Source organism: Apus apus, chromosome 1 (genome assembly GCF_020740795.1).
Source record: "Apus apus isolate bApuApu2 chromosome 1, bApuApu2.pri.cur, whole genome shotgun sequence".
Taxonomy (NCBI): Eukaryota; Metazoa; Chordata; class Aves; order Apodiformes; family Apodidae; genus Apus; species Apus apus.
In genome coordinates this window covers 152032182-152055682 of record NC_067282.1, presented here as the reverse complement: position 1 = coordinate 152055682, position 23501 = coordinate 152032182, and the positions used below count along the sequence as shown (strand labels likewise).

At 54.4% G+C, this 23501-nt stretch overlaps 1 protein-coding gene across 1 annotated transcript; it reads left to right on the top strand.

Moving 5' to 3' along the window:
• Positions 1 to 18957, top strand: CARD10 (caspase recruitment domain family member 10). Its single transcript, XM_051619836.1, has 22 exons — positions 1 to 5; positions 633 to 772; positions 3332 to 3550; positions 3920 to 4057; positions 4378 to 4703; positions 6512 to 6697; positions 7059 to 7214; positions 7596 to 7721; positions 7887 to 8081; positions 8180 to 8317; positions 9096 to 9211; positions 9459 to 9499; positions 10166 to 10286; positions 10778 to 10958; positions 11476 to 11599; positions 11947 to 12187; positions 12492 to 12561; positions 12910 to 13009; positions 13614 to 13772; positions 15963 to 16084; positions 16727 to 16842; positions 18139 to 18957. The coding sequence occupies exons 1-22, from the start codon at positions 1 to 3 to the stop codon at positions 18344 to 18346; spliced, it is 3228 nt and encodes a 1075-aa protein (XP_051475796.1). The 3' UTR covers positions 18347 to 18957.
• Positions 18958 to 23501: the final 4544 nt, after the last annotated feature.

Sequence of the window (23501 nt, the reverse complement as noted above, 5' to 3'; positions counted from 1 at the left end):
ATGACGTCCAATTCCATCTCTCCCAGATCCTTCTTAGTCCCAGTGGTAGGCACAGATTTGGGCAACTGAGCGTGCGGGAGGGCTGGAGAGGGAGGGCTATGTGGGCTCCTTGGGATGCTGTGTGGACACACAGATCCATTCCTGGGATTGATGTGGCCACTCGGGCAGGGGGAGGAGGAAGCCTTCTCAGCATCTGCCCCTGGCCTGGGGGCTCAGTGCCTGGTCAGGCCGGCTGGTGCAAGCCCCTGCATGCCCTGGGGTACAGCTCACTCACTCACTGCCCCGGGAGTGCCTCCCCACCCAGTTCCGCCCACAGATGGTAATACTAAGGACAGGAGGCCAAAATGAAAGAGGTGGGGGCCTCTTCTTGGCCTGGATCGGGTTTCTTTCCATCCCCCCCCGAAGTTCTCCCCTCGACCTCCCAGAAACAGCCCTACAATCTGGAGTGGCCAGGCTATCAATTCTGGAGCCCTTGGACCAAAGAAACACCTTCTTATACATCTCTTCTCTGCAGGCAGAGCTGCGGAGGCTGTGCCCTGCCAGGAGAGACCCTATCCCTTGCTCGGGCAGGGTCGCGGCTAGGAAGCCAAGCCGGGCACCCCCTTCCCCCGCCGGTCTCTCGGGGGGTGAAGCCGGGTGCGTTTCGGAAGAGAAGTCTCTGGCGAGCCACATCCTTCCGGAGAGCAGCTCCAGCCTGGGGCTAGGGACGGGGGAGGAGTAGGAGAGAAAGACGGGACAGAAGCCGAGAAAAACCCTTTCCCGGCTCGCCCAGGTGAGGAGCAGCCGGAGGGTCTCAGAAACCAAGAGAGGCCGGAGGAAGGGGGGAGGGGGAGGGCGTGTCACCCTCGCCCCTCTCGTGAGAGTCGCCGCGACCCCCGGGGGAGGGCAGGGTTGGGCTTGGCTTTTGCCCGAGGGGTTGCCGGTTCCCTCCCAGCCGTCTGGAGGAGGAGGGAGGGAGGGAGGGAAGGAAGGAGGGAGAAGGGAGGGAAGGTGGAGCGGGGTGGGGAGAGCCCTTCAGACACACCTGCCGGGGCGGCGAGACGGGCGGTGGCAGCGCGGAGCAGCGCGGAGCGGGGATGGCTGGTAAGGGGCGAGCCCCGGCGGGGAGCGGGGACCCGGCGTTTCTCCTCGGGGCTTTGCGGAACCCCCGAGGGCGGGTCGGCCCCGCTCCGCCCCACTCACTCGGCCCCACTCTGCCCCCTGCCCCGCGGGGGCTGCTGCCGCGCCCGTCGGCATCGCCCCACGGCGGCCGGGGGCGTGGGTTTTGCACGGGTTGTCGGGGCTGGTTTCTGGGGGTGTGTTTGCTTCTCTGCCTCTCCTCTTTCCCAGCCAGCTCCGTCGGGTTGGCCGCCGGCTCGCCATTCCTCGAGGAGCGCTTTCGAGCTGGCCGAAAGGAGAGAGGGACGCTGCCTCCCCCCTAAGCCCCCTGGTTGGGAGGAGGGGTAACCCAGGTGGGAGGAGGGGTACCGGCTCCCAGGCCCCTTCGTCCTCTCCCTGCCGAGCCCGTCTGCTCAGCATAGCCGGATTGGCTTTTTCTTTTTTAAGAAATACTTTAATGTAAAGGCATAAATCTGCTGCCGAGGAGTGGAGCTCAAAACAGCCCAACTTCTGTGACCTGCTGTTGCGTCCTCCTTCTGCTTACTTGTGTCCCTGTGGCAAATGAGCTTGTCCCAAATGACAGAGACCAGTTTCTGCAAAAAAACGCAGCCTGTTTTCTTTGTTCAACCTAGGACGATCCAGATCTGTATCGGTATTTAAGCTCCTAAGCCCTTTGGTGCTGGAAATCGGACACTTGAGTATCTTCTGTGGATTCAACAATTCTCTCTTCCTGTTATCCTTCATCCAGCAGACCCTGAACCTCCTGTATTTATACTTGGAGGATTAGCTCCTTCACAGCCCACTCAGCCATCCTCCTTGCTGTGCTAGTTGGCTGTCTCAAATAGCATGATATCATTCTCACCACAAGAAAGAAAGAAAAAAAAAAACACAAAACAAAATCCAACAACAAAACAAAACCCAAAGAAAAGAAAAAAGAGAAGAAGGTTTCCTTCCCTTTGCCTTCATGCAATGTGAGCCTCTACACAGCTCCTGGGCATGTTTGTGTGGCTAGGGTAGGAAAGCTAGACTTGATGCCAGCACCACAGTGGCAGGTAAAGGTGCACGTGGGGGAGGAGAGGTGGCTTCGAGGTCTCAGAAGAGCTTTGCTGTGCTTTGTCTTGCCAGCTGAAAGGATTTGTGCTGGCCTGTGAAGCCAGCTTTGTTTCTCAAGTGAAAATAGGTATGCTGGTTGAGTTGATACCCAGCTGGAAGAGAGCTCCTTGCATGTTCCGTCAGAGCTTGTAGGACTTAATGCAGCAGGTTCACCACTGCTCAAAGCATTTTTGGTTCACTGACTTCAGGGGGTTCCCCTTGCTTTATTTGGTTGACAGAGGAATTGCCAGGGCTCCACACCAGTGTGTGGAAGATACATGGAATATAAGGTTCTGTGATTCTCCTTGGGCACCAGTACCTGCAGCCAAGCTGCTCCATGGAATTATGTCCTCAAGAACTTCAGATTGGTCATTGATGCTTGGGGCATGCATGGGGCAAATGAATTCCTAGGGAAATCTCCTCTCCAACCCCATTGTGAGAGAGCATGTCCCAGGCTGTGAAAATCTTGGTCCTGAGAGTTTCCTGTTTTCAGGGATGGGGAAAAAGGGAAGATGTGTGATGGTGGGGGGGAATATAAAAATGCTTCAGTTGTAAAGATGACATCTTCCCTAAACTTCCTACTGTCCTGACTCCCTTATGCACCACTTGCCTTCTGCCTTCTGCGTATCTAAGTCCCTAGGTGGACTCTCAAGCTCCTGCTGGGCCAATTTGTATGTAAAATGGCTTATGATGTATCTCAGTCCCACTTGCAAGACTGATTTTCAGGATTGTACCTGTGAGAAATTATTGACACATTTCCCTTTTCTGTTCAGCATTTCTTGCAAAGGAACAGTCCCTCCTAGTCTGGCCCCTGCAACCCGCTAGGTCATGGCTCCAGCAGCAGCTCATCTTCTTGGAGAAATGTCCAGGGTCCTTTACAGGGATTTAGTCTCACAAAACCTTGGATTTCATAGAATCACAGAACAGTTTGGGGTAGAAGAGACCTTAAAGATCGTTTAGTTCCAACCCCAATGCATAGGCAGGGACAACTCCCACCAGATCACATTGCTCCAAGCCCCATCCAACTTGGCTTTGAACACTACCAGGAGAGGGTGTCCACAACTCTTCTGGGCAACCTGTTCTGGTGCTTCTGGACCACTGAGACAGTCCTCAAACCTTCTCTTTCCTTTTATCCACCCAGCCCTGGAGAATGCCCCTCTCCAAGCTTGCAGCCTCTCGGAGCAGGAAGAGGAAGAAGACACCATCTGGGAGAAGATTGAGAGTGCACGGCACCAGCTGACCCGCTCCCTGAACCCGGCAAAACTCACCCCGTACCTGCGCCAGTGCCGTGTGATAGACGAGCAGGATGAGGAGGAGGTGCTGAATTCATGCCGATTCCCTTGCAAAAGCAACCAGACAGGTGGGAGAAGGCACAAACTTGCACTGACTTGGGCCTGGTTTGTGGGGGACAGCCTGGTTTTGACATGCAGTGGATGCTAACGAGCATGTGGTGTTGTGGCCTCCTGGTCCTTCCCACTGCAGTGCTACCGCAGCTTTGTTGTTGCTTGAGATGCTCTGCAGCCAGCCCTCCCACCCATCCTCTGTGGGCCTCCCCTTAGGTGCACACAAGGGAAACATTCCTGTCCCATTCCCTCCTCCAGCCATTCCCATTCCTACAGATGGAAGTAGAACTGGCGGAGGCGGTATTTTGTAGCACTAAGCTGGTCTATGCTCTTTTTTCTCTTTGGTTTGCAGGGAACTCATCCTAACTCTTTATCCCTCCTTCCAGGTTACCTGATGGACATCCTCCGGCGCCGTGGGAAGCGAGGCTATGAAGCCTTCCTGGAGTCTCTAGAGTTTTACTACCCAGAGCACTACACACGGCTGACGGGGAGGGAGCCAGCCCAGCGCTGCTCCATGATCCTGGGTAGGGGCAGGTGTTCCTTCCCCCCTTCAGCTGCTACTTGTGTGGGAAGGGCCAGGTGTCCATGCATGTACATGCGTAAACCCCTGTTTTATGCTACCAGTGTGCAAGGAACACTGACACCTCTTTGCTCTGGATCTGGCAAGGAAGGAGCCAAATGTACATGTGTGATGAACTGTGGTGCCATAGGCGTGGGAAAATCCCACAGGAGAGCTTGGCACTTCTTGGTGGAAAACAGAGCACTGGGCCAATCCGCAGGCTGGTTTTTTTGGGTTGCTCACCTCTCAGCACCTGGGACCTGATTCTCCTTTGTCTCCCCCCAGATGAGGAAGGCCCTGAGGGACTAACTCAGTTCCTGATGATGGAGGTGAAGAAGGTGAGGGCTCAGCGGAAGGAACACCTGCTGAAGGAGCACCAGCTCCAGGTGAAAAACCAGGCATTGGAGCAAGAGCAGGCCCGGCTGGAGCAGCAGCTGCAGGAGCTCCTGAAGGTGCAGGAGCGTTGCCAGCGGCTGAGAGAGGAGTGGGACTCCAACAGCCTGGAGCTGCTGAGGCTGAAGGATGAGAACTACATGATGGCCATGCGCTATGCGCAGCTCTGTGAGGAGAAGAACATGGCCGTGCTGCGGAGCCGGGACCTTCAGCTGGTGGTACGGCCCCAGGGAGCACCAGAGGTGGTGGTGGGGCTGATGGCTGAGAGGGCTGCTTGTGGATGTCTGTGCATGGTGGCCTGTGAGTGTGAAGGAGCTGATGGTAGGTGGGACGTGTATTGAGGTGTGTGCTCCTGCTCTTGCTGGGGAGCGTGTGGGGCGGAGCAGCCAAGTCATGGGCACGGTTTGGGAGACTCGCCCTGCTCTGGGCAGCTGGAGATACACCACCAGCTCCTGCTGTGGCTGGAGATATGTAACCTGGAGGAGCTGGAACCAACTCCTTAGAGGAGCTGTCGGGGCAGTGCCTTCTCTGGCATCTCCTGGCTCGCAGCCTGGCCCTAGGTACCAAGAGATGCCCTGCCTGCTCCTGCATGCCATCCTGCACTGCCTGCTCTGCTGCTGGGTGCCTGCACCACGTCCGGGCAGTGCAGGCATGCAGCAGGCAGCTGAATCTGTCAACCTGAGTGTTTGTTTTTACTCCTTTCTGGGGAAAGGGGCTGCATTTTCCTCTTTCTAGTGAGGATGGTGGCTGTGCTTGCTGCCTGGAGCTGCCCAGCCCGTCTCGCCACTCACAGGAGAGTGTTTTGGCCCAGACTCTGTCCCCTCCACCCCCGCTGCTCCCCACCGCCTCCTTGCCTCTCTCATGACGTTTGGGAGACTCATGCCACATACCTGAAGGAATTAGTGACACTGCACTCCAGCTGCCAAGCTCTCACCTCCAGCAAACACACACCCATTTCCTGCCTGGGCAAGGGCAGCCTTGCCTTGAGCCTATTAATAACCTGGCTCTGCTGCCTTCTGGCATTCCCCCTACCAGTCTGGGCTGGAATCCTCCCTTACCTTTTATCTGATATTTCTGCCAATGCCAGCTCCCCTGGGCCTCCTCTGAGCAGGGAGGGAAATCACTTGTGGGTGACTGGAGTACAGAAATCCACCTGGAAGCAGTGTGGGCCACCATGTCCCAGCCTGCCTTCCACTCCTGGCTCTGGGGTCCAGAAGTGACCCGTCTCCAAAAGTAATTTTACATCTTTTGGACAGATTTGCAGAAGCAATCCAGTTCCCAGTTCTCTCCTTGGCAATTTTGGCAGTGCTGCTTGGTGCTCACTGGCTTTTATGGGTTTCCCCTGCCCCATTTGCTCTCAAAGCCTACCTGACTATGAAACTGGTTCTTCTGGTCAAAATCATCAGTTGTTAGAGCACTGTGAGGACCCCCCTTACTCCTAAAAGTAGCTGACCTCCCCTGTCTCCAGTGACATGTTGGTGGAGAAGTGTGAGAGCAGGCCAGGATGTGATGATGCATCTGTGGTACCCTGCAGCTTCCAGCAGCTTGAGCCTCAAATGCTTCTCAGGCCAGAGGTGGCTTCTCCACACTGATTTAAACTTCAGGTTTTTTTTCTGCTGCAAATTTGTTCCTTAGCTATTCTAGAAGCTGGAAAGCCTTTGAGAAACTCACAGCTGCTGGCTCTGGCAGTGCATCAGAGATCCCTGGTCCACCTGTGATCAAGGCCAGCTTCACTAAGAATGCCCCAAGGTAGCACGAAAAGTTGTTGCAACGAGAGAGGAGCCTAAGACTGAATGTGCTTATGCAAGGGCATCTTCCTCCTGTGCCCTGCAAGGATAAAGCCCTTGTGTGCAGCTGTGCTAACCTTGGCCCAGTGGTAGGATAGCCCTTCCCGTGGTTGCCTGTCCCTTGCTTTCCTCACCTCCAGACCCTTTTTCTGCCCAGCGTCCTCTCTACTTCACTTTCCTGCTTAAGGTAGAGGTGCAGCTGTTGTGTGTCAGACTCTTGTTTCTTCCTTGGGTTGCAGGTGGACCAGCTGAAGTGCAAAGTGACCAGCCTGGAGGAGGAGTGCAGCCTGCTGCGGAAACAGGCGTCTGCAGCGCCCCAGCGAGAGGCAGAGGAGCGGGGCCACCCCGACACCGCCATGTCTGAGCTCTGGGCTGAGAACCAGCGGCTCACGGCATCGCTGCAGGAGCTGCAGGGCATGTTGCAGGTACCTGATGGGTCAGGGCAGGCTGCCAGTCACCCCCTGTCCTGGTGCACCACCACCCCTGTCGTCCCCCCCAGGCTGGTGATGTGGGCACTGGACAGATGGGGAAAATCACTGTCCCATGCTCTGAGCATATTGCTTGGCTGTGGTGGCTGCCATTGCTTCTGGGTCTGGGCAGTGATGGGTCCTTGTTTCCATCTCTGTGACTCTAGGATGTGTTCACAAGTGTGACTTTGTTCCTTGGAGTGCAGAGTAGATTAATGCAGGGGTGATGATGGCAGTTGTCCTAGTCTTCCTGTCACTGCCCAGGTCTAATGCTCCCTTGGTGGTTGTGGTGCAGTAAACGTACCTTCTCACCTTCTAGACACCTGGTGAGGGCCCAGTGCCAGGCTCCGAGCAGATCCTGCTGGACATCCTGGAGCATGACTGGAAGGAAGCCCAAGACGACCGGCAGGATCTCTGTCAGAAACTCAACTCCCTGCAGAATGAGCTGCAGTGGGCCGAAGAGCTGAGGGATAAGGTAGGGCATCCATCCCTGTCCCTGCACACTGAGCAAGGCCTGGAAGAGAGAGGAGAGAGGGGGCTGGGAAGCCACAGAAATCGCTTCAGAACTGGAAGAATGGATCGAAACTGGAAGAGGGGAGATTTCGGTTGGACATTAGAGGAAATTCATCAGTGTGAGGGTGGTGAGACACTGGAACAGGTTGCCCAGGGAGGTTGTGGAAGCCCCATCCCTGGAAGCGTTCAAGGCCAGGTTGGGTCGGGCTCTGAGCAACCTGATCTATTGGGAGTTGTCCCTGCCCATGCATGGGGGTTGGAACTAGATGATCTTTAAGGTCCCTTCCAGCTCAAACCCTTCTGTGATTATTCTATGATAATGCTCTCTGCTTGCTGTTGCCAGTACCTCCAGGAGGTGGAAGATCTGCAGCTGAAGTACCGGACGCTGCAGAAGGACTGTGATCTTTACAAGCATCGTATGAACACTGTGCTGCTGCAGCTGGAGGAGATTGAAAAAGAGCGAGACCAGGTAAGTTGCTCTCCCCCTGGTTCTCCACCTCCCAGCAGGCTTTTGCCTCTGCACTGGATATCCCCTCTTTCCCTAGTGGATCTTCTCCATCCATGCCAGGGCAGGGAGTGGGGATTAGTTGTGCAGTTCTCTGCCTTTCCTCACTCTCAGCCTGGCTCCTTGCAGGCAATCCATAGCCGTGATGGGGTGCAGCTTCAATACTCCCAGAGCCTGATCGAGAAGGACCAGTACCGCAAACGTGTGCGGGCCCTGGAGGAGGAGCGGGATGAGCTCCTGAGCAAGCTGAGCCAGGCGGAAGGGCTGACCAGCACGCTGGAGGCACAGCTGCAGCGGTGCCAAGGCAGCCGCAGCCTGGGCAAGGTGAGGGTGGCTAGGAGGAGGGGAGAAGAGGAGAAGGCAGAGGGGTCAGGGCTGATTTCGAGGGATGCAATGGGATGATGGACTCCCTTCTCTCCCAGATGTGCAGCTCGTCCTACTCCCTCTGCTCCAACCTCAGCAGCACCTGGAGCCTCATAGACAACCCTGTAGCTGGACCTGTGGATGCGCTGGGGGATTCTTCTATCCCCTTCCCAGGTGATTCGGCCATTCAGAGCATGGTGAGTGCTTGACCATGAGAGGCTGACCCTCAGGCTGAGGGCAGCGGGGACCCACACTGCTCTAGAAGGGCACAGAGGCATTGGAGTGGGTGCATCGTGGGGCTGTGACTTGGTGGAGAACTGGGCATGGGGCAGTGTGTAAGGCGCAAGCAGATGCCATGTGTGAAGCTTTCTTCTCTCAGGCTCTGTCAAGCTGGCCAAAGCTGAAGCAAAGTGTGTAGCAGTGAGCTGGGTGGGAAAGGGGAGGCAAAACTCTCTTCATCCCACATGACACCCTAGACATCAACAGCCCCATGTAAGCCATTATCATCCCCAAAAAGCTGTTTAATCTACACATGCTGAGGGAGAAATCCCAGATCTTTTGAAACCTATAGCAGTGTTGTATTGTTTTAAGTGGAGTCAGGTTCTTAGCAATTTCCCTTTGACTCTCTGAGCCCTCATCCCAGAGTGCCCTCAAGAGTGTAGTCCTGCAGGTTACTCACACCTCTGAGTGTGCAGTGGTTGAAAGTGAGATACAATTACAAGGTTGGCTATTCCCTTCATTTGCTACTACTCCCATCGCTTGTACATTGCAAAAAGGTGGGGTGCAGTGTCATGCATCTCCATCCATGCTATCTCCTTGGCAAAACAAAGTGCCCCTGGGTGTTTGGAGGGATGTGGGTGCTCCCTGAAGGCAAATGTGATACCCTAGGAGCTGTTTGCAACCTAGCCCAAAGGGAGGAGAGAGGTGGTGCTGGGTGTTGCTGTTAGCAGACATCTCTTTTTCACCCTGCCCAAGGAGGTGACTCCTGACAATGAGAAGGATATCAACCGCCTTTCCACCTTCCCTTTCCCCCCTTGCATTGGCTCCATCCTCCGTCGGCAGCGGGAAGAGAGGTGCATGCCCTTCAAAAGGTGATTACTGGGGGCTGCTTGAGGCAGTATTGTTGTTGGGGATTGTGGGGGCCAGGGAAAGCAAGCTGGCAGGGGGGGGGGCAGCCTGGAGTGGAGATGGAGACTGGGAAGGCTGACTGGGAGCTTCATGCTGGCAGAGCGGGGTGGGGGTGAGGGAAGGCTTGGGGAATGGGGTTGAGAATGGGATGCAAACAGGCTTTGGAAAAGCTGCTGCCTCACAGCTCACCTTTGTGTGTCTCCTTTGTAGCTTGTCCTGCGGCTCCTTCAGCAGCATCGAAGATGCAACAGGTACCAGGGTGGGGGCTTTCCCCGCAAGGCCTAGCTAAAAAGAAGTGGGTGCTGTGGGAAGAAGGGTTGGATAACTGAACCTCCCTCATGCCGCTGGTTTGTGCAGCTCACTGTGAGGGGTCTGCACCCTTAGGAGGGTGCTATGGACCCCACATGTCCCCCTGCCCCTACTATGCCAGGCACAGCAGCTGGAAAAGCCGTATTTTCCTCTGCAGAGCAAGGAGCTGTTCAGTTCTGTTTAATTCATGGAGAGCTGCGTTGATGGAGAACTTGATGTGGGGTTGGGAGAGTAGGTAACAGAATAAAAATGCCTTCACCCTGGGGTTTCACTGGTTCTGGGTGATGGGTTGTAAATCTCCTGGTGCTGGCAGGCCCTGTTGTGTGTGCTGGTGGCTGATCTCCAGGCACATCCAGGTGGCCTTGGATGCTGCTGCTTTCTGACCAAAATGGTGGTGAAGGGAGCAAGGATTTGCTCGTTCTTAGGAGACATGGGAAACCCTTTCTAGGAGCGTGACCATTCAAATCCTCCCTGCAGCCTCTTTTTCCTGGTCAGATGTTAGAAAATGCCCAGGAGGGAGGTGACAGACCTTTGTCACCCCAAGAACATGAGCTTCTTGCAGCACTCGGAGAGGTGATGTGCCCTCTCCCTCTTGCTCTCTTTCCTAGGCAGTGGTTTTGCTAGTGCCTCGCTTGGGGCCTTCTCCTCTTCTTCCAGCAGCACCTACGCCAGGGTGAAGTCAGAGATCTACTTGTCCACGCTTCCCAGCCGTGAGGAGGTCACTAGGAGGTGACTGCTGCTCTCTGAAATAAGCACTCTAAACTCCTTGGGGGAATGTTTCCTGGTGCTGGGGGACCATGCTAGGGAGACCCTTCCTTTCTGCCTCCCCCCTTGTGGGCTTTTCCTCATTCATTGGAGAGGAAAGAAGTGAAGATCCTATGGTCCTTGCTCCCTAAGCAGGACTCCAGTTTTTTGTGCTGTCCCAGGTGTTATGGCAGGGTTGGGGCTATTGCCCTGAGCTGGAAGCACATCTTCCTAGGTAGGGAGAGGACTGAGTAGCCCAGCTTGGCTTTGGTGTTGGGGTTGGTGGGGTGGAATAGGTCATGGAGGTTGATAAGCTCAGTGTGTGTGTCAGGGTGGTGGCTGTGAATCATGAGGTCTGTACTACAGTGCTCAGCACAATATAACACCCTGTAGCTGGGCACAAGGCACTGGGGTCAGTTCTTAGAATTCTAAGGCAGCAAACTTCAGTTGCTGGACTTGGAGTTTCTCCTTGCCAGGTCACTGGTGGTACAGCTCACAAGCATGGGTAACCCCAGCAACCCCTCACCCCAGGAGAAAAGGCTCAGAGCAGACATCTCCATCCTTGGAGGGAACAGGACAGGGATTTATGTCCACTGGGTCAAGCCAGGCTCACGGGTCCAGGATGCAGGACTCAAGGAAGGCTGTCGGCTCATTGAGGTGAGTCTGGGAATGGGGTGACTTTGTGGGTTTGCAAGACACCTGGGATAATGCAAGGAGTGTGAAGTGATCCCCAGTGCAAGCTGACCTCTACCCAGCTTGAAGTCCACCTCCATTTCCCTTGTTTCTCAGGACTTCTCCCTGCCTAGAGCTTTATACAGCACAAACACCCATCCAAGAATGACACCACCTGAAACACAGCTATGCTACTTGAATTAATATCCCACCTATAGCTGAAAATAAACCAGCTCTCCCGCCCCCACTCATGCACCCATTGATGCACACACATTTGCTTTCACAGCAGCCCAGCATCCAGACTGGGTGGTGGCTGGCAGCAGGTATGGCAGAGGCAGAGGAGAGAACCAGAGGCAGACTGAGGATGCCTTGTCCTCAGGTAGAGCTTTCCCTGGGCACGCCTCACTCTGTAACATCTCTTGTGTCACCCTGGTGGGTGGGGGAGCTGGGGAGTAGCCTGGTCTTCCAGCCTCTAGGTCTAATGGCATTGGGTTCTTGCTAGCTGCGGGTGCCATCGCTGAAGGAAGAGGTGCTTTCCCTGGAGAACTGCACGCGGGAGGTTGCCTACCTGAGCCTGCTGCACTGGGATGAGCCCTCCAGTCTTGTCTTTCAGCTGGACCTGGAAGGTAAGGCCCTGGCTGCTGGGTCTCCTTTGATCCTGAGCTCTCTACGTCCCTTTCCAGATCCTCCACCCAGCCCTGGAAGTAAATCTCAGTTATTCTCTCTCCTCTCCTGTTTGGTCCTAGGCCACCATGTGTGACCTAGTTGGCTGTAGCTCCGGTAGCTTTCCTTGTCTGGTGTGACATGTTCATCCTCTGAGTTACAGGATGGAGGTACAGACCTTCTGTCTGTTTGCCTCCTCTGCATCCCCCACCCCAATCTGTAGCATCACAGGTGTGCTGGGGACTTGTCTGTCTTGCTGGTGATGGTTGTTTTATGTGTCCCCACTGGTGACCTGTATCTCCTGCTTCAGGATACCAGCCCCTGCGGGAAGCCCTAGAAGAAGGGAAGAAGTTTTCTGGAGACTCCTTCTATGTACGCACCAACCTGTCCCTCCTGGAGCCATCAGACCCTTATGCCCTGTGTGTCAAGTGTCGGGAGATCCTCCATGTCACGGACACCATGCACAAAGGGCGGCTGGAGTGGTACTGTTCCCGCGTTGATCCCTTGACCATGCGGGACCTGGACAAGGGGACAGTGCCCAACTACAGCAGGTAACGAGGGTGAGGAGGAAGGCAAGGGAGTACCTGGGGTACCTGCCCCATTTCTCTGTGGTCAGCATCCTCTAGGAGTCCTGAGGGGTTCAGACTGGCCTCTTGATAGTTTGGGCTGCCCAAACCTTGGATGGGGGACCAGTGAGGTAGTGTTTGGGTGCCCTTGAGAGGCTGGGAGGTTGGGTGAGGGCTTTGACATGCCTGTGCTTCAGCAGGTCTCTGTGGGGTTTGACAAAGAGGGTCACAGTAGGCTATGGTCCTGGGGCTCCAGAGTTGCTTGAGTACAACCTTTTTGTCTTTCCAGGGCTCACCAACTTTTGAAGATCCAGGAGAAGGGTCAGATGCCTGGGCAGCAGAGGGGGCACAGAAATAATGTAAGCCAAAGAAGCCAGCAATGAGAGTCATGTGTGTGTGTGCCTATGGCCAACCCACCACCTTGCCATGCAATTGGCCCCACTCTGTTGGTAAATCAACTCAGAGGTGGCAGCTGAGTTAGCAAGCAGAGCAGGGGCTTATAGCCCAGGCAGTGTCACTGCTCTGTGGCTGCTTTCCTACCCCCTCCCCATTTCCTAGACTGAACCTGATGGGTGGCAGACCCGGTCCCGCGCTTTTTGGATGTGCACTCCATCGCCTCTGCCAGCGGGTGTTCTGCAGCCAACTCTCTGTGTCTGTGTGTGAAATGGTCTGTGCTTTCAGCCTTACTGCCTTCACTTTCTCCTCAGTTAAAGAAAAGGGCCTTGGACCAACTGCGCCTGGTGAAATCCAAACCTCAGAGGAGCACAGAACAGCCCCCTCAGCAGCTGTGGCTGGACCCCTGCTCAGGTGAGCTGTTACCCCTGCACCTGCCCCACCCCTCTTGGAGACACAGTTATCCCCTGTGGGCACTGAAAGGAAATTGGCATCTGGGATGTCTCAGTCTCTGCCCAGGATCCCTTTTGTAACTCTGCTGACAGGCTGCCCAGGGAAGTGGTGGAGTCACCATCCCTGGAGGTATTTAAAAGAAATCTAGATGCAGTGCTTAGGAATATGGTTTAGTGGTGGACTTGGCAGTGCTGGGTTAACAGTTGGACTTGATGATCTTACAGGACTTTTCAAACCAAAATGATTCTATGATTCTAATGGGATTTTGGGAAGTCTGTGCTCCTTTTCCTAGCCTTTATGGGTCTTTCCATTACTTCTCTGGTTCTTGGGGTCATCTAACTTTTTGGAGAAGATACTGGTGTAACTCCAGTCTCAGGAAATGGGCAAGCAGGGCTACTGCCTGTGGGTGAGTGTTGTAACCCGGGTAGGATCGCTCCTGGGACATGCCTCTGTGAGTCAGAATGAGGGGATGGTACAGGAAGAACAGGGTGGTCTGTGGGATAGTGGTAGACTTGTCTCCCATGCTCTCACCTTTGTTTTTGTCTTCTTCATTCATGTCTTCCAGACTCAGACACGAGCCTGAAGCCTTACAGCCTGGTGCGCCCTGTGGTGGTGAAGAGACCCCGTCCTGTAGTGCTGTCACCTAACTGCATTGCACCACGGCTCATCAGGAACCTGCTGGACTTGCCCACCTCTCGCCTGGACTTCCACGTGTGCCCAGCAGGTAGGCAGCGATGGGTGGTTTACATGCTTTAGGAGTTTAAGGAGCCTGTGCCTTAGTGAGGTAAGGCGCACAAGTCTCCCGCTTCCCAAGGCTGCTTTTTTCTTTAACCATATGGTGGGAAGCTAAGATGCTGTTAAAGGAGGTCACTTCTGTGGAGGCCTTCGTCAGTCCATATCCGGGAAGAGGTGCTCTGAGTCCTGGAAACATGAGATGCTGTCTCATGGATCTCCTGGAGAGGACATGAGGTATCTCTTCAGCAGCCAGCTGTGGGCGTCTTTCAGTCTTCCCAGACAACACATGTTGACAGGTCATCTTCTTGGACTGTCTGCAAGACCTTCCCTTGTATTTTTAACTGTGTCCTATGCTTTTGGCCCAAAGGAAAACCAGTCCTCCCTTCGGATTTTCTGGGACCTAGGGATCCTCTCTCTTCCCTTGAGTGGGTGATGGTGGCATTGCCTTGCTGCTCTGGGTGGCTCTTCCCAGACCCTGGCTGAGGTGGGATCTGCAGGTTCATAGGATCATTGGATGGTCTGGGTTGGAAGAGACCTTAAAGATCATCTAGTTGCAACCCCCCTGCCATGGGCAGGGACACCTTCTGCTAGACCAGGTTGCTCCAAGGCCCATCCAACCTGGCCTTGAACTCTTCCAGGGAGGAGACATCCACAACTTCCCTGGGCAACCTGTTCCAGTGTCTCACCACCCTCACAGTAAATGATTTCTTCCCAGTATCTGTGGGTCCACGTCCTTCTTATGTTGGGGGCCCCAGAAACTGGACACACTACTCCGAGAGCAGAGTAGAGGGGCAAAATCACCTCCCTTGGCCTGCTGGCCATGCTGCTTTTGATGCAGCTCAGGACACAGTTGGCTTTTTGGGCTGCAAATGCACAGATTGACTTCATACCAGCTCTTCCTTCCCGGGGAGCAAGAAGATCCAGTCTTATTGCTGTTGTCCCCTCCCTCCTGCCAGCAGCATGATGCTGACACGCTGCTGCAGAGACTGCTGGGGAAAGGGCTTTTCTCCCATAGGGAATTTCGACAACAGAACTCCTTTCCTCTGTCCTCCTCTCTTCTCTAACTCTCTCCTTTCCCCGCGTTTAGAGTTCTTCCTTTGCCAGCTGCAGGACTGAGAAATAACTAGGTATGTTTTTTGGAGGGGAGGTAGTGAAAAAGCTCTGGTTTGCTGAAGAAGGATGGTTCTGCAAATTTCTGCAGACAGGCTCCTTGTCCGAGTGACTTGGCCGTATTTCCTGCCCTACTGAGCCCCCTGCAGGGTCCTCCTCACATGGCACGGGGACTTGCTTCCGAGCTGTAACTGCAACTGGGGACTTTACAGCCAGGCCGAAAACTCTGTTCTTCCTTGTCAGTTTTGCTTGTTGCAAGGGAATAAAGGTGATCCGGGAGCCCTGAGCGATTTGTCTTCTCTTTGCTGCTTCTGTTTTTCCCGTGGAGAACCCCACGGCCAGTGCAGAGTCAGTATAAGCCAGCCCAGATTTCACAGGAACCTGCTGCCCCCAGAGGAAGCAGATGGCTTTGTGGGATCCAGCTCTACCTGGGAAGTACCTGCGCTACCAGGCAGAGGTAGCAGAGGATGTCCAGCCAGCCTGAGGCTTGGGGGAGCTGGGACACGCTCTGGACCCAGTTCCAAAGAGCATGTGTCCTTCTACCTCTGAGCAGCAGGAGGTGGCTCAGGCTGTCACCAACAAAAGGAGGTTCAACTTGCCTCTCATCTTCCTCCCACACCAAGATGCACTCTCCTTTTGCTTCCCCAATCCTTCCACTCCCTGGAACCGTCTACGAGCCCATGCTGCTCACAAACCCTACAGAAGACCTACTTGGCAGAATCAAGTGATTATTTTTCTGCTGTACTCTGTTATGGAGGGGATGGGACAGTGTGGCAGTGGGGGAAGGGGGGTATAATGGCTGTGAGCTGGCTCAGGCTGTGGGGTACAGCAACCCAAGTGCTGCTCTTGCCCTGCAAGGTGTCTTCAGCTGTGTTATCTTGCTTGTTCTGTACTCAGAAAGCTGCAGGAGATCCATGCCAATGTCTAGTGTTGTATAACTAAGCTTGCCCTCCAGAATCCATAAACACTGAACTTGATAAAGCATCAGCAAATGTGCAGGATCTGAGGTAGAAAGTACACGCAGCAAGGGGCTGATGTCTCCCTTTTTTTATCTCTTCTTGGCTCGCAGAGAAGCTGGCAGAAGGGGATCTCAGCACAACCCACACTCAGGAGCACCCTGTGTCTAGAACTTCCACCCAGGACTGGAGGGAGAGTGGGAGAATCCGCATGATCCGGGAGGCGATGGAGAAGGTGCTGAGCTGTTTGGTGTGGGGAGAGAGGGCCAGGGTGGAGCACCCTGTTCAGGCTGGGGGAGAGGAGGGGACAGCTGAGGAAGAAGAAGGGAGGGTGGTGTGCTGATAGAGAAGGGGCTGCTTGCTTGGGGGCAGTGTAATTTGGAGGATGTTTTAGGTCCAGGTGCTGTGGGGTTGTGGAGCAGCAGAGACTTTTCCCTGAGTCTCTGTTGAGCTCAGGTGAAAGAAATGGCAACTGGGGATTCGAGGGGGAGATAGTGGGAAATGCCATGTGCAGAACTGACCTCCCTGACCTCACATTCCTCATCTTTGCCAAAGAGGCAACAGCTCTGCTCAGGGTAGAGGGAGAAATGTGGGATTGTGGGTGACGATGATGACAAAGGTATTGTGAAGGTGGGCTGTGGCTGAGTGAGGGGTCCAGTGAGCTCTTAGGTTGAGTTGGTGGTGATGGAGTGGGTGACCCTGCTCTTTAATTCTCCCCTTCCCTCTTGACACTGTCCATAAATTGCACATTTAATGGAATTACTATTGGAAAAGCAATGGTATTTCACAGAATGGGGTTTGATTTAATGTAACTGTCAGGGGATGGGGTTATTTTTTCTCCATTTAAATCAGTAAATCTGTTCAATTTCCTTTCCAGAATAAACACTGCCTGCTAGAGCTGGGAGTTCAGAGTGTGAGAGATCTAATTAGAAGTGAAATATACCCCATTGTTATCCATGTCGAGGTCACTGAGAAGAATGTTAGAGGACTCAGGTAAGAGAAGACAGTGGTGTGAATGAAAGGTGTCATGAGGGGAGAGAGAAGCCCTCGTCTCTGTTCAGAGGGAGAGACATAGTTTGGGTGAGACCACTTGCTGTGTTTGTGTTGGGATTGGCTGCTGCAAGAAGAAAAAAGGGCAGGAAAGCTGGTTTTCTGTACGTGTGAGGGAGTTCCTGGGTGTTTTTAGAATAATAGAACCATAGAACGTTTTGGGTTGGAAGGGACCTATAAAGGTCATCTATTCCAACCCCTCTACAATAAACAGGGACCTCTCCAACTAGACCAGATTGCCCCATCAGGCCTGACCTTTGGTGTCTCCAGGGGTGGGGCCTCCACCACCTCTCTGGGCAACCTGTTCCAGTGATCCACCAGCCTCATATTAAAGAACTTACTCCTAATGTCCAACCTAAATCTACCCTTCTCTAGCTTAAAACCATTACCCCTTGTCCTGTCATTACATCCCTTGTGAACAGCTCTTCTCCAGCCTTCTTACAGGCTCCTTTCCGGTATTGGAAGGTGCTATAAGGTTTATCTTTCCCTTTTCCATGCTGAACAACCCTAATTCCCTCAGCCAGTCATTGTAAGAGAGGTGCTCCAGCCCTCTGATCATTTAAATTGCTCTCCTCTGGACACACTCCAACAGGTCCAGGTCCTTCCTGTGTTGGGGACTCCAGAGCTGTACACAGCACTCCAGGTGGGGTCTCTCCAGAGCAGAGTAGTCGGGCAGAAGCACCTCTCTTGATCTGCTGGCCACACTTGATGCAGCCCAGGATGTGGTTGGTCTTCTGGGCTTCAGTGGCACATTGGTGGCTCGTGTTGAGCTTCTCATCCACTAGTACCCCCAGAACTTTTTCCACAGGGTTGCTCTCTAGCAAGTCTTCCCCCAGCCTGTATTGATATCTCTGGTTGCCCTGGCCCAGGTGCAGGACCCTGCACTTGGCTTTGTTGAACCTCATGAGGCTCTGGGCCCACTTCTACAGCTTGTCAGGTCCCTCTGGATGGCATCCCATCCCTCTGGCATATCAACTGCACCAGCCAGCTTGGTGTCATCAGCAGACTTGCTGAGGGTGCTCTCAACGCCACTGTGGGTATCATTAATGAAGATATTAAAACAACACTGTCCCCAGTATGGACCCCTGAGGGACACTACTTGTCACTGTTTTCCATTGGGACATTGAGCCATTGACCACTACCCTCTGGATGTGACCATCCAGCCAATTCCTTATCCTCTGAACTGTCCACCCCATCTCTCTGTGCCAAGGGTAACACTCATCTGTGTGTTTTCCTCAGGAGTTTGCTGGGAAAGGCAGGTCAGCGGGACTCAGAGGTGCTGAAGGTGTGCCGTGGTGCTGAGCAGGCTCTCCACACACTCCCGTGCTCCTGGGCCCATGTGGAGCCCCACACCTGGAGCCACGCTGAGGAGCTGCCCAGGGTGGTCCGGGGATGCATCTTCCAGGAGCAAAACCGCCCACTGTGGACTGAGGAGTGTGATGACTGAACTGGGGGTACCAGAGTGGGCACTGCCAGCTGCCATTCCCAAGAGATGTTCTCAGAAGCCCAAACCTCCCCAAGCTCTTTCAGGTAGCATTTCCTTCCTCCCCAGGAGGATGCTGGCAGCAAAGGCCCTCAGGGGTAGCCTTTCTAGTCCCCTTGAGGCCACCAAGAGCTGAGGAGGAACACATGCTGCCTCCCCATCTGAGCTTCCTGTATTTTAATGGAGAGATGTCTTCCACCATCGTGGTGGGAACCACCCTTGTGGGATGTTCCCCATCACCTTGGGCTGCTTTTGTCTCTGATACACGGTCAGATTGCCAGATGGGAAACACAGGGGAATGGTGTGGGATCAGGCTGTGTAGGAAGGAGCATCTCTCACACACACATTTGTGTGTCCCTCCTCCCACCACCTCTGTCTTCCCTGCCCCATGGCACCATTTGCTCTGGGTCCCTTCTTCCCCTGTCTACCTCACACTTCCAGCCCCACGGCACAGGGAGCAGAGCTCACGTGCCAGCGCCATGGCTGGAATGACACTAAGCTTGCAACAAACCCTTGTTTTATAGGAGCTGTACTCTTTCTTGCTTGTAAATTATTAATGGAGCCTTTTATTGGCAAACTGCATAAAAAGGAGAATTAAATACCATTCATAATGGGAATGGGTGGCAGGCCATGGGCTTGTGTGTTACTGGGAAGCTTTGAGTGGTGCATGATGGGGTATTTTTCTCCCCCTTTAGCTGCTGAGCCCTCCAGGGAAAGGAGGAAGCACTACTTTTGGTGTTGTAGGGCAGCAAGAGAGGACAGCCTGAGTGTGCCACAGACCAAGCCCTCTCCCCTTTCTACATATCCCCATTTTTCAGTCTGTTGCCTCTCCCCAGTGCCCATGTTGGCCAGGTTGCCCTAGGAAAGCCAGGGAAAAACTCACTTGATGTGTCTGGCTGAGGTCCCTAGAGCTGCACATCCCTCTGTGCCCTGGTTTTCGTGAAGTGACAAGCCAGCTACCTCATCTTCCTGGGGGCAACAGTGAGACTGAGCCCAGCCCCACTGCCAGGGGAGCAGGGGCAGTGCCCCTTCAATGGGGCCTGTTCTCACCCTGGCGTGGGGCCAAGCTTGGGTTCAGGCTCTGACAGAAGGAAAATGGGGGGCTTGGGTAGCAGCAGCACTACTCACCCACCCTAGCATGGTCCTGACTCCTAACCATTTGCCATTATCAGCCCTGCTATGGCAAAGGGGTGCCAGGCTACCCACCCCATGGAGAGGTGGTGGTTGTGGTGGTTGGTGGTCTTTCCTGGGACATGCAAGAGGAAAATGGAGTCTGTGGCTCTGGGAGGCTCCGTGGGGCACAAAGTCAGTCAGGCTGCTGAGCCCACTGATCCTGGGGTCAACGGGAAAAGAGGGGCAACCAGCACCAGAGCCAAGTCCTTCCTATGTCCTACTTGCCCCTGCAATTTGGGCACTGCTAGTGCCATGCACATTTGAAGCTCTGAGTAAAGATTAACTTGCTGATCTTCATGGGTCCCCTGTGAGGTGTTATTTCAGGCTCTAAACCAGTTGCCTGTGTCTTTTATGAGGGCGAGACTGAAGGGGGGGGGGGGGAGAAGGAAAGAAAAAGGAAAATATTTTAACTTACAGTTACTAAAATGTAGAGCAAAGTCCCAGCTCTGCCCTGGAGCGATGCAGCTCTCCTCCCGGGGAAGGGGGAGCTGGTGTAACACATGGCTCCAGATGAAAGCTCCCAAAGGACACCCACTCCAGAGGCTGCAGCCTGAGCATCCTGACACAGCCAGACCCCTGGGAGGGTTCTTGCCCTGCAGGCAAACAAAGGGGTAGTCTTGTTGAGATGATGATAAGTCCCAAGGCAATCTCCCATTCACCCTGGCATGGATTTGGAGATTAGAGTTTGTATCTTCACAGGAAAAAAAAGTAGTGCTTGGGTATGCAGGGAGAATGCTCTCTAATGAGGCTCTCTAATTCAGGGCTTGGCAACTCCTCCAGCCTCTGCTGGCCCCGGGAACCACCCCCATCCCTATGGCCTAAGCTGAGGGTGATTAAGAGCAAGCCCCCCCCATTTTGGGCAGCCTCTGTGCCCCCATCTTGGCACTTGCAAGCTCCCCCCTAATACACAGATGTCCCCCAATACCTCTCTGGACCAGCAGTGTCGCAAGCTGGAGAGAAAGGAAGGCAAAAGAAGGTTGCTGGGAGGGAGGTTGGCACTGCCTGGCTCTCCAGGCAGCGGGCAGCATGGCCTCGCCTGCTCCTAGCCTTCTTTCAGGGCCTGTCTTTATCTGTAGTGTTTCCCCTGAGGCTTCTGAAATCCAGCTTCAACTTGTTCTGGACACGGGTGAGAAATAGGGCAGAAGCCTGCAAGGCAAGCATAAATGACCCCCTGACTGCCCTGGCCACCCCAACCCACCTTTATAACTCCTGGGGGTGTGGCTGCCTGCTCAGAGGAATGAGTCACGGGTTAGGTAACAGGCAGAAGGCAATTAGCAGCCCTGGGCACCAATTACCAGCTGTAACAGCCTTGTGATAGCCCCTGTAACAAGTCACCTGGAGCAAGATTTTTCCCTCCAGGCAGGGGACTGGCAAGGCTGTGTGTGTGTCACCCTGGGATGCCACCAGCTCTTTCCAGGCTGCCACTCTGCCCCGGCAGAGCTGCAGCAATTTGGGGTCTCTGTCCTGATGAGGGGTCAGCCAGTCCCACCCCAGTTCAGGATTAGGCACTGAATGCCCTTCCCATCCCTGGCACCCCAGAAGTAAGAGGTGTCTCACAGTGCAAGATGTGTTCACCTTGTTCTGATTTGTACATGGTTGGCTCTGACCTGTTACACTTCCTGGCATCATGCTCCATATAAAGTAGCTTTGAGTAGTATTTGTGTATCTTTTAGGGATGTCACTGAGGATCCTTTGCCCTTGTCCCCCTTTCCCTCCTGGATTATTTCCTAGGCTGGGGCTGGGAGATCCTGCAGGATGCCTGGGATCCACGGAAGCTGCCTTTACAGGTGCCTAGGGATGCTGGTGTGCAGCTGAAGTTCTCAGAGAGGTGAACTTCTGGTTCAGGAGCAGTGGCAAGCCATGGGAGCAGTCCCAGAACTTAGTGCTGAGGCAGTGGGTAGGTCACAGCAGCTTCCCAATCCTGCAGTAATGCAAGGCCTGAAAGGGAATGACTCCCCACCCCCCTGCCCCAAATCAGTGTAAGAAAGTATTGCTACTCCAACTAAAAATAAAACCTGCAGGGACCCTCCAGAGGGATATGGGAGATGCTCTGGAGATGTTCTTGCTTCAGGGGAAGGCTAGGAGTCCTGGAGACTCAGCGAAATACATAGGAGGAGGAGGGAGAAGTGGATTCAGTGGTTTCTTCCTTACAAAAGAAATAAGTTGTAGCCAGGGACATGGCTGGGGTGAAAGTGTGTGTCCAAGGTCTGGGGAAGCTAAGTACATGGTTTTAGCCCTGCAGGGAGGTTTTCCCTGTGTACCTGGAAAGCATCTGTGTCCAAACACATGGTAGGAATGTGGAACAGAGGGACTGTAATCCCTGCCCTGACCCCCTTTTCTAAGGTCCCATGATCTGACAAGTGCACGGGGGAGGGGGGTCCTTTGCCACATGATGCCGTTTCCCTTCCCCCATTTCCCCTGGGTCCCCATCTTACGACTTTTTGTATTTATTTTTCTGGTATGCTGAGGTTGAATGCCCACAGCTCTCAGCTCCCTGAGGAGGCGCCCTGATTTTGGCAGCCTATGTAGAGCAATCCCATCCTGCTGTCCCCACATTCGCTGCACAGGGAAGCTGGGGTGGGGGTGCAGGTATCATCCCCCTCCTGGGCTGGTTGCTCCTCTGTAACCCCCAGCTGCTCTGTTAAGTGGCCTAGAGGTAGTGTGAAGGGGACCTTCATGGTCATCCACTCCATATCCAACTGAAACAGCAACAGCATGCAGCAATCTGTGGTGCTGACCCCAAAATTCCTGTCTGTGGTGCTCTTTGACCAGGTGGGGGGGTAGCCAGGCTCTCATGCCTTTTGTGAGTCTCTGATATCTCTCTTCTTGAAGAAATCCTTCTCCATGCACGACTTGCTCAACTATGCTTAGCATCTTCTGTGTCACGGTCCCAGACTGCCCTCCTGGCCTCTTTGGCCTTGTTGAGAGCTGAGAGATACACAGCCATGCCCAAAGGTGTGTGTGGGGGGGTGTGTGGTAGTGGTGGTGAAGGGAGCTGGAGCTGCCAGTTTGCTGTCATGCCTGTGGGGCTCTCTAAGGTTCTCCATGAAGGGAAAGGACATGCCCTTCCTTGCCTGAGGAAGGGGAAAAGCAAGCATCATCTTGGACAGCACTAGAACCACAAGGGACAAGTGGCTGAGCTCAGCCCTGCTACAGGGGGTGAAGACCTGGGTGGGATATAAACCTGATGGTAAATGCTGAGCCATGGACATGGAGAGGGAGGTGGCAGGCTCTCCTTCCCACTCTGGTGCTGGTGTACCTATTGCTGTGAGTGTCACTGGCTCTGCAGCCACCTGTGCAGCAGCTGGTCCGCAGGCATCCCCGGTGGGGATGCGAGATGGGGTGTGGGGCAGGGATGGTGGCTGGAAGCAGAGGGAAGACCTCTAGGAGTCAAGGTCAGGGTTTGGGGAGATGGGTGTCAGAAGTAGGGGTCAGACCCCAGTTTGAAACTCTGGGACACATGAGGGGCAGCAGGGGACACACAGTCCTGCTCTGGGGAGGCTGTGTGGGCTTAAAGGGCAGGGGCTCCAATTCAGAGCAGTGCACCACAGGAAAAGTCTGGGGCTGGAATTCCTGGGAAAACATTTTTCTTCCCAAGAACAAGATGGGACCCCAGTGCCTTAACTTCACCTGAACCTGCATCCGAGTCTCACCTCCCACCAGAGCACAGGGCTGAGCAGGGCTGCAGGGATCACGCTGGACCGGCACAGAGGAGCGGGAAAAACAGTCAAGCAACAGGTTTGTCCTCTCAGCTCAGCTGCTCGTCACCTCCCAGTTATCCCAGCCTGGCCGTGCTCTGGGTGAGACAAACCCACCGTCAGACCCGGGGCTCCCCCCGCTCCATCCTCCACCCTCCTTCATCCTCTTCCTCCCCCGGGGCTGGCGCCCCGCCCCGGAGCCCGGAGGCGGGACCGGGGCCGGGCCGGGGGCCGGGGCTGGCGGGGAG

Bases quoted from the DNA above. Each gene is read 5' to 3' on its own strand.
- CARD10 (XM_051619836.1), top strand. The intron at 7,215-7,595 runs GTAGGGCATCCA...TGCTGTTGCCAG, and splicing joins CCGAAGAGCTGAGGGATAAG to TACCTCCAGGAGGTGGAAGA. The intron at 12,562-12,909 runs GTAAGCCAAAGA...CTTTCTCCTCAG, and splicing joins AGAGGGGGCACAGAAATAAT to TTAAAGAAAAGGGCCTTGGA.